At 27.8% G+C, this 11,140-nt stretch overlaps 1 protein-coding gene across 1 annotated transcript; it reads right to left on the bottom strand.

Annotated features, from left to right (window-relative positions):
* Positions 1-7,273: 7,273 nt before the first annotated feature.
* On the bottom strand, positions 7,274-10,034 carry LOC123300820. Its single transcript, XM_044883465.1, has 4 exons — positions 9,781-10,034; positions 9,682-9,718; positions 7,799-8,115; positions 7,274-7,330 (listed from the first exon to the last, which is right to left on the bottom strand). Exons 1-3 carry the CDS (start codon positions 9,940-9,942, stop codon positions 7,922-7,924), a joined length of 393 nt encoding a protein of 130 aa, XP_044739400.1. The 5' UTR covers positions 9,943-10,034; the 3' UTR covers positions 7,274-7,330; positions 7,799-7,921.
* Positions 10,035-11,140: the final 1,106 nt, after the last annotated feature.

Raw genomic sequence — 11,140 nt, 5'->3', positions numbered from 1 at the left:
CATGTAAGTTGTTAATATATTTTCGAAAATATAACCAGGATATATATTGTTAAATAGTTATAGTCTATTTTAACAGAGAATGAGAAAATGATTGACTTTTGCATAGAACAAATCATCAGCGATTTTTTTTTTTTTTTGGAATAAATGATTAATGTTTTTGTAAATTATCCACTTTTTAATTATTTTAATTTCCCATACAATTAAAACCCAATTAAAAAGATAAAAATAAACAAATATATATTTCTTTTTTCTATAAATTAGCTGATATGTGTATTTCATAGTTGAAATGAAAATTGCAAACGTATACAAGCTCCGAAAAATAAGAAAAACGAAAGTTTTCAATCAATAAAAAAGTATTAGCCATCAAAGAAAAAATAATTGCAACTGTAACAAAAATTGGACGGCCACGATGTTTGTGGGTTTCATATTACGATCTATATAGCTTCGTGAAGTGTTTGGTGCAACAAAAAATCTTTAAGGGGGGTGGGTATAAATAGTAATTTAATGGATTTTGCGAAAAATACGATAAAACAAATCAAAATTTCAAATATAACACCACTCTTTCATTAAAACATTAAACTTATGAATGAAAGTTGGTCATTAAAGATAAATTTAAAGCTAGTCAGGTGAAAAACTTATCTCTAATTTCGTTATGTAAGTTTGAAAAAGATATTTTGAGTTAAGTCTAAGTAGTTTATACAATTAGTGTGCAAAGTTTTGATTTTCTTGAATGATCATAGCTTCTGACTATACATCTTATTGCAAGGCTTTAAGCGGTGATTAAGTAACATTCAAGCATATTCTATCACATTGTGTATTATTTTAATAATTATTATTCACGAAGTTCAATGGTAATTTATTAATTTATTCAAAAATTGATTAGAATCATTATTATTTGATAACATATATACACTGTTATATATTTTATTATTCATCTTGGATTTATTTTCGGAAAATATTTACAAGGTTATGTTGTTATATGTTAATTGTGTCAAGATCCTGTAATTTCATTTGATTGATATATTGTTAGAGGGGAAAATATATATAAAATAAGATCTTAGTTATATCTTTAACCCATGAAAAATCTTGAAATTGAAATTGCCGTTCTCAACTCTTTTTTTTCGATTTGTTTTTAAAGGAAACTGTGAAAATTTAGCTTAAATCAATTCATCAAGATTAGTTATTAGGTGATATTGCCAATATTCCGCTACAAATAATGATTGTTGGAATAATAATTAGCTTCATAGGGCTCAAATTGAAAATCCAACGAAATGACAATATCATATATCAAAATACATAAAAAATATACTTAAATAAATCGGATTTTTGTAATTTTTTTGTCAAAGGACTTAAAAAAGTGTATTGTTTTAAAGATACCCTATAAGAAACTCTCAATAATACGATAAATTATTATTTTTTTGCAGTAAAATCAAGGAAAAATAGTTTTCTAAATATTGTTTTGCAATCAGCTTCACGAGGCTTAATGTCACATTCAAATACACAATGATTGCCCCAATTTACTTTTTAAATATGAATAAAAATCCTTATAAAATAAAAATAAAAATTATTTAAGACAATTGAATTATCCCAAACAAAAATTTTTTTTACCTACCGACTTTTTATAATCCTTTGTGATTTACAAATAATTTCACATGAGTGTAAATAATAATTTTTCCATAAATAATTAATAATCTGACATATTATATGTATGCTAGGCCTTATAGCTATCACAACTGGTGGATTATTCCTATAACAAAAAAATTAAATAAAATGAATCCTGAATATTCATTCAACCCTCGTCTTCCTGAATTTAATGAAAATTAACAATATCTATATGGCAATATCAACATATTTATAAAATATACTTATAATTTATTCATAAAATCAATATAATATTAATGGTATTAAACTTTTTAAATTATAAAAATCTGGTGTAAGATTTTCAGGTGACCTCCATATTTGTATATAGATTTAAGAATTAAATCTACAAGACCTCTCCAAACTTAAAACTATGGAATAATTGTGTTGTTTTTTGAATTATTTAATTAATTACAAACAAATTTTTACCTAAGTAATCACAAGAGTAAATACAGAGAATCTATCAGAACTGGGCCTTACAAGTGGGTATCACAAAGACAACTATTGGCTGGATTACATTAGTTGAGGTGAAAGTGACGTTCACTGTATTAATTGAACTTTTTTGTGTCGGCGTCCGGTACTGGAAGGTCGAATGCCTAACATTGCACAGGAAAATTATCTAAATGTCTTGATTATCACTTCAAAACTAAGGTTTAGGAGAGGTTAGTGATATTTTTCCTTACTACTTACTATGTCTCCCTACTTACCTGTATGTAGAGGTTTAAAAAAAAGGAAAAACAAGACCAGAAAACACACAACATGTAAAAACCATTTGTATATACATATATACATACATACACGTCTTATGGGATTGCTTATAATAATATATGCTGTGGATAGGGATCAATGAACATTTTATGTATCATATTTTAAACTTACATAATGTTGTTGTATAACGTAGAAGCAAACGAACGATCCCTTTTTTTTTGTAATCAACACAAAACATTATTATCTATGCATATAATAATAATACAATAATTGTAATAAATAAATCAAAAATAATAATAACTTATAGACGTTATATAATATGCAAATGTTTCTCTATAAGTAGGATAACACAAAGTGTACCAATGTTTAAAAGTATTATGTAATGTTATTATTACTTTCAAGGTCGTTCAATATTAGTATATTCTGAGAAATGACAAAATTTTCCTACAAAGAAATTATTTTTACAGCGACTAAAATATCTTATACAATCGAATTTAACAATAGGGGTAATTCTGATGCCGAATTGGTCATTTTACCCATAAAAATGAAAAACTAAACTTAAGACCATGACAAAATTTAAAAGTGAAATTAAAATTGATTAAAAAATGAAAAAGTTATAAGCAATCAAAGATTGCATTCAAAGGTTGTCCATCTCCTTTTAGCAAAACAAAAATTTGTATGTAATCTATATGGCGATATCCACGTATGATGTCACATGTGGGTATCTTTCTCTTTGTTTAATTTGGAATATTAAACGTTCATATATTGCATACTAGTAAAGATTTTTTTAAATCAACTTCACTTTTCTATTCGTGAAGTGAGAATTCTTCATCTGAAGTGATACAAAAAAATTAAGTCCGACCTCTTTTTACCATCAACTTGTCACGTCGATTAACCGTCTCTAACTCGAAATAAACTTAATCAAAGTTTGGATCATTAACACGGGGAGAATTGATGTTCAAATAAAAGGAGTTACTTGAGAAAACTGATACTTACATGACTTTTTAAATTTTCACCATGACTTACATTACTTACATAACAGTGGTTTTATATTGATTTCCTGTATTTTTACGATTTTAGTACGACATATAACGAAAGCAATGTTTAAAATATCAAATGAGACGAGCGAAATTCTCATAATATATTTAACAAAAATCCATATACCTAACCAAACCATAAACACTACAGAGGGTTCAGGAAAAATGCAAAAACGTATTCTAATAGAAAGATTGATAAATTAGGCAGAGTTAAAGATCTATTCATGAAACTACTCCCATTCACAAAAACTATTCAATAATGATGTTACAATGTGTAGCTGAAATTTCGAGAATCATAAGATGATACACGATAGGATTTAAGCTTATCTTTTAAAAAATAGGTGCATTAAATTTTAATCGGAACTTTTGAAGCCACACACACGCCTGTGCTTACTTACTTACATACGCGTGGAGTATTCATGTATCAGTAACAATTTTGCAACGCTTTTCCAAACACCCTGTAAATCCACATTAACCATATAAATACAATCTATCTATACTATATCTCTCACATAACAATAATGATCATTGCATATACTGCTACCAACTAGAGAGATAATATTATAAGAAAAATAAGTGCAAAAAAAAAGATATTTTATATTCTATGTATGGCTATAACAAACAGCATGACGTCAAAAATCGACAATATAAACACAACAATAACACATCAACCAACTACCACCATTTAAAAACTCAACCCACGAGCTCCTTAAACAACCACCCCTCCACCTCAAAACCACCCCTCTGATTTGAATATCAAACTATTATAAATATGATTGTGTTATATATAATAATCGTATAAGGGTTATTAACTTCCTACTACCAAGTTAATGTTTATACTCCGAAAGATCAAATTGAAATTTTTTTGATATCCTTGATCCAAAAGCGTCAGGTGTTGTATTGGACCGTTATTTTAGAAAGACTGGAATACATTATCAGGGGAAAATTTTATAATTGATTAATCTACACTGAGAGGGATAATTAGATAAGAATACAATTAAATAAAAAACTGATAGGCAGTCGTGGGACCTGAGCCGCTTAAGGCGCTCCAAATTATTTTGGAAATTTTAAATTTGACCCCTTTTTTTGGCTTTTTACAATTTTATAAATACGCAAAATTGAATTTTTTTTAAATCCAAAATTCAGGCAATAGAGAGATTTATAACGAAGATTTCCATTAAATTTTAAAGGAATCGATCGAGTAGAACTTGAGATATCATGTCAACCACCTCGAAAATTTTAGTTTCGAGAAAAATGCGTTTTAAAGAGACAATTCCGACAGAGTATCTCAGATAATAATATTAATCATTTTGGATCAATCAGCGATCCCAGATCCATACATCATCAGACCTTCTTCTTGTTCATGTTTTTCCTTGTTTTGAAGCAGCAGGAGACACAGTTATTCTGTGTCTCACAAAATAATTCGAATTTTGAAAAATCCGTTTAAGGACATATTCTAAAGAGTCTAACTTTAAAAAAAAATGATTTTTTTAATCTTTTCTTGTGATTATAACAATTAATAGAAACAATATTACTTTGATTCCCAAAATCATTTCGGAATGAACACAATAATCAGGAAGTTCCTAATCTGGCACCTAAAGTTCATATACACTCCGCTTGTTCGTATTCATATATGAATGAATATATACCATTGATGAACCAAAATCCATTACCACCCCACATATTTTTGCATACAAGCTACTCTAACAGAGTTTTATTACTTTGTTACGAAAAGGAATTTTTATTTGTGATCGTTATAAATCAAAAGAATTTTTTATATGTATGATATTAATATTCATATATTTATTTATTTATAGACAAACCATACAGAAAAGTATCAGTCGTGTTAATGTTTTGCGATGCGATAAAGAATTGGAAATAAAAAGGGGATTGAGAAAAAAAAATATAAAGTTTTCTTTTTTTTTTGGATCATTAATCTTCGGATTGATTTGAAGAACAAAAGAACATTCCAAATAATTATGTAGTGTGTTCTTGTTTCAATTCAAATTAGAAATAAAAGGCTTGATTTTATTTTGAAATGAGGCTGGACTATGTTTTCTTAGATTTCTCCAAAACTAGTCGGTGGAAATTAAAAAAAAAACTACCTTATTAATGTTAAAACCTTAATAAGCCATTGAAAACAAAAACAAAACGTTGTGCCCGGCCAATTGAGGAGGTAGGAGCACGGTAGTGTGGACAGAAATTTAAAAAATATATATTTTCAATTTGGAAGGTGAACTGTGTTATAACTTGACAATATGAGACAAAAAGTAAGAATATAATTTTTCGATTTCTAGAATAATTCATGAAGTTATAACAAAATCTTTCATCAAAGTTAAAAATAAGATACAAATAATTTCAATCACAAGTCTATACTTGTCTTGGCGCTCGTTCTACCCAAAAACAACCAAGATGTCCTTATCTGGGTCATCTTCATATAAGGCTTACTATCTGCAATATTTTCTTTAACAAATATATTTTTCTATGATGTTTTTCCTGCTATATTTTCACAGGAAGTTCTGCAAATTTGTTGCGGTGCTGTCTACCTCAATCCTTCTCGTAAAATAGATATTTTCTCCGTTTCTCTATGGAAATAAATGGTTATTCGCATGTGTAACGGATGCCACAAGATACCCTCACCTCACCCTAAATAATAAAATTTTTAAACAATTCAAAATAATTAAATAATCATATTATTATTATTATTATTATTATGATTATTATTAAACCCTTTTATGAATTTTACCTTTCTTTTAATCTTTTACCGTCGTCGCTTCTATAGGGAGTATAAGGTAGGCATTCTATCTACGTACATATATGGGTATTATTAATATAAAATATCAACCCTTATATGTCGGGAATATTTGTGAAACGTTCGCTTCACAAAAAAACAGCCTCCTCATAACGTCAGTCATTTGTTAATTGTATTCCTTGGTTGCGTTACATACATCTGACATGTGGAGAAATGTGTTTGTCTACCTTTACCCACAGAATATAACATAATCATCCCCTTTTTATTATAATTTTCCAGCATTGAATCCCATAAATTGTAGGTAATGTTTACATATAAACAGGTTCTTAGTCCCATATATGTATGACAAAGTGTACAGTCAAGTCAACTTTTTATGACTTCTGTATAAAACAGGAAAGAAATATTTAAATGTAATGATTAAAATATTTTGTTGTGAATTACTTCCACAATAATCTATCTAAATAAAACAAAAACATAATTCTAGTAATTTCGGATAATACATATTTTAATTTAGAACTGTTGACTCAAAAGATAAACTTTGGAATAGATTAGTATTACCTTAATGGAGGCTTTTGTAATAACACAAATTATTGAAAATAATTTTTAACAAAATTCGAGATGCTACAGTAGTAAATTACGAGCCTTATAGTCTAGAAAGTTCGACTTTCTCGTGACCTTGGAAAAAATATCAAATACGCCAGGATACCCAACATTCTAGCCGTTTTGTATACTATTTTTTGGATACCCTAGCCGCAAATACCGTTTTATTAGCCACATTTAACAACGGATAGATATTTTAAAATTTTTGCTATATTTCCGAGCCACAAAAGTCGCCCATCCCGGAGTTAAATGTGGTCAGAAAGATTCTCTTTCGTAGGCAATCAGGAAAATTCAATTTGTAATTTCAATAATTTGTAAAGTGTCTTAAAAATAAAGAAAATAAATTTTTCGAATTAACTTTTATTTTTCGAAGTTCTAGAACTTGAAAATAAATATGTTAAATTATATAATATAAATTTCGATTAGGTTTCAAAATATAAAAAGAAGAAATAAAGACTACCAATTTAAATTTAATTTTTATTTGATTAAAACAATTAATAAAATTTAATAATTAATAATTTCATAGGTTAAGATACATATTAAAATTTCACAAGAGTCACATTTTATTTAAGATATTTTTAAAACAATTTTTGATCTGAAACAAAGAAGAAAAATTATTATGAATTTATTAAAATAAAAAGTTCGAATATGGGCAAACTGTTCGAATATGGGTAAAGTTTTCCGAGACGCATGGGACAACGATGTGGCGTCTTTAAATCAGAAAATCAAAATTAAGAAAGTCAAATTTAGTACATCTAGATTCATTAATTTTTCCTTAAAAAAACATTGGAGGTAATGAAAATAAAATTTAGATGGGTACTCTTAGAGCAAAAAAATGTAAAACACAATTCCAATAGCAAGAATTGTCAGGACAAGAACTTATAAAAATGGTAGTTTTAAGAACTTTTATTTAAAAATAATCTTTTCATATAATTTTTAACAAATAAGGTTCATAACAAATTAAAAAATTGTTTTCTTACTCAATATACAAAGTTTTTTTTTTAATATTTGGATAAAAAATATTTGTTTATCAAGTATTTCTACAATAGAATAAATAACTTACCATATTAAGGATTTTTTGCTGCTTTTGTGGCAGATTTATGACTTGTAATCGCCATTATTGTACCCGCTAAAATTGCTGTACCAGCTAGTACACCTAAAGTAATTGCCACTGGATTAATATCATCTACACTACTATCACTATCGTAATAGCTATCGCTATCAGTATCACTATCGCTGTTGCTAGTTTTATAATTCCTGAAATTGATGTTTTTTCTATCCATTTCAAAGATTTTTTATTATTGTTTACTTCTATACTTCTACTAGCGAATGTCTGAATCGGTGTATATCTTTGCTCATTCAACGATGGACTGTTGTCAACTGAAAGAAAGGTGTTATTAAAATTGATGTTATTGAAAAGGCGAGTAATTACCTACTAATTTTTTTTCAAAATTTGACTAAAAAACAACCAAACACATTACATCAACTTTTATGTTATGTTGGCTGCAATGACTATATAAATAGAGACCATAGTTTGTTTAAAACATATTAGTCCCTAGCACTGTATAGCTAGGGGAATCCCTACTTAGGGTTTTGTTGTTCATAAAGGATGATCAAAAAAGAAATATACATTATTTCAATTTTTAAATTGAAATGAATATCAATATGAGTTTTTAAAATTTAAACATAATTGTTCATGAACTTTAAATTTAACAAGTCAAAATAAACAATTAACTGAGTTAATTGTTGAAATACATTACAATGACTGTGCTGAATATATAGATGCTTAGTTTTCGAAATAAGAATTCTTGAAAAGTTAAAAATTCGACTTTTTAATTGAGTTTTTGTGTCTTTATCATCTCTTGTGTCTGAGGTAATTCGTTTAACTAACGCAGCTCCTTAGCTACGAATTTTCTGATTTTGACATTATTTGATATGTTCAAAAATTCAAATGTGTTACCATTTTCTTCGGACAAATATTTCATCCAATATGAGCTGTCAAAATCTTTAAAAGTGAATATGTAAATTACAAAGAAAATGGGATCCGGCTCTGCTTTAAAGATGTGTTTAAATTTTTTTTACATAAAATTATATCCCCGCCTATTAAACATATTATACTTATAAAATGCTTTACGTAGGTACTTAAAAATAGCCAATGTGTTAACAAAAACACCCGACTGAAATAAATAAAGTATATCAGAAGTACCTCAATGAATTACCTCTTTCAATTTTAACAAGTATTAAAAATGAACAATCAAACAATTTTCATTCTTCTTGAAGTCTTTAATCCTAACTGGATGACGTTTTATATGTCAGTTAATTATGTCTTTATCAAAAAAAGATTATGTTTTTTATGTGAATTTTCCTTGATAAGTCTTTCTTTTTCAAAGTGACAAATTATCAACAATATTTTGTGTTTTGAAGTTGTTTATTAAAGTCAAAAGTATATTTTTGTCATTTTTAAACATAATACACATAGGTGCCAATTATTTAGTTTAATTAATCACCCATATTGTATAAAAAATCATCCGTTGAGTATGATTTTTTGGGATAGAAAATCTTATCATAGTTTATAATAATGACTAGTTATGACTCTTTGGGTTATCAAGTCAAAACGCAGACAAAACTTGGATCTCTATGATATCCCGATTGATATAGCTACTATAATACTCATTTTTAAATAATCTAAGATTGGCGGGCCCATAAAAATACTAAAGCCTTTCATGAAAGTATTGTCGAAGTGGAATTTTATATAGTTTTCAGTTTCATTTAACAAATTTAAAAAATTTCTTTTTAATTCGAAATAAAAAGACTATTTTGGTTTTCATATTGATTGCTTATTTTAGTTTTGCATTCATAGTTGTCTTTTTGCGATAAAATTTTTAATTAATTAAAAAAAAATTATTTAAATGTAAAGAAAAACAGAAAATGTTAAATTTTGTGTACCAAAAATATTCAGTTTAGGATCTTCTTTGATTTTGACCTAAAATCAAATTTTATGTTTAAGTTAACCAAATAGGGAAATCCTAAATATAATTTACTCACCATTAGTGCTGCTTCTGTTCCACACTCGAATGAATCCATGGCATATTTTAGTTGTCCCAAAGAAAATAGTAGTCCACCAAAGGTTATTCCGCTATCATCCGATTTAACTTTTTTGCTTTTTTCTTTTTCCCTTTCAACAATTTCAGAATTATTTCGATTCATTTTTTGAAACTTTCAATCTGACAAAACTTAAAACTTGTAATTATTTTGATTGAATACTGAAATAGCTTGTTTTATTTATATTACTCGTATTCTTCAGATAGGATTAAGATAAGGCTGTGATATTCTGAGACGTTGCAACTCATGCGCTTTTATATGATTTTAAAATACAATTAAATTATAATCAAGAAACTAAAAATTAGTTTTTTTTATATTAATTTGATAACGCTTCTTATCTTTTAAGTGCATTGTAGATTACCAAATTTACGTATTGAATACTTAATTAATCATTCGAATAAATTTAATTTTAAATGCTATTAAAAAAGTAGGGAACCCCAATGTTTATGTGTGTATGACACTCACTTAGCAATTGGTAAACATGCCATAAGGAAAGGTAAGTCAAATTAAAGGAGCCATTACTTCTTATCCAGTTAGAGCTGCCCAAGGACATCAGAAGCGATCGAGTCGAAAGTTTCGAAGATCTAAATAAAGAGTTTACCTGGATGAGTCAGTCTTAACATAGTTAGACCCAGACAGTGGGAGAGAAAATAAGCCATCTCTTGCAATAGCTGCGAAGCACTAAGTAAATCACGTACTACAAAATTTCAATAATGCATTAAGCATGTTTGCTCCTAGTTTGAAGTAAAATAATCCCTTTAAAGAGCTTACGATTTTATTCTGTTCATATTATCATTCTATAGTACTTCTATAGTACCTCTGGTACCTTTAACTCCATAAATAGCTTACTGCTTGCACTTTTCTAGCGAAATTGTTGGCTTTATGTATTTATTAATACGTTTTTGATTCTTGTATACAATTGTCGTCCCAGTCTCATTTGAATTCATTTAACGATATATTATTATCTATCTCTTGTATGGAGAAACATTTTCAAGATAACCAACCGAAAAATAAATTTATTATGGTCGAGTAGAGATGCATGTAGCCGTGGAGTCACCAACATAAACTGATATTTTTCTCATTCGCGTACACAACCATCAAGTATACACCACTTTCAGATGTTTGTTACTGTAAAATGGTTGACTATTTTCCTACTTGATGGTTGTATGATATGGTTAAGTATGATGGTAATGGGTGTTAAATGAGTGGAGGCCATGAGGTTGACACAAGAATGAGTTAAGGGTGATCGTGTATATTTAGTAAACCTACTATACTATAACCTACACAGTAGGTTTGAGAATTT

Source organism: Chrysoperla carnea, chromosome 5, assembly GCF_905475395.1.
Source record: "Chrysoperla carnea chromosome 5, inChrCarn1.1, whole genome shotgun sequence".
Taxonomy (NCBI): domain Eukaryota; kingdom Metazoa; phylum Arthropoda; class Insecta; order Neuroptera; family Chrysopidae; genus Chrysoperla; species Chrysoperla carnea.
This window is presented reverse-complemented; position numbering and strand designations above follow the sequence as displayed.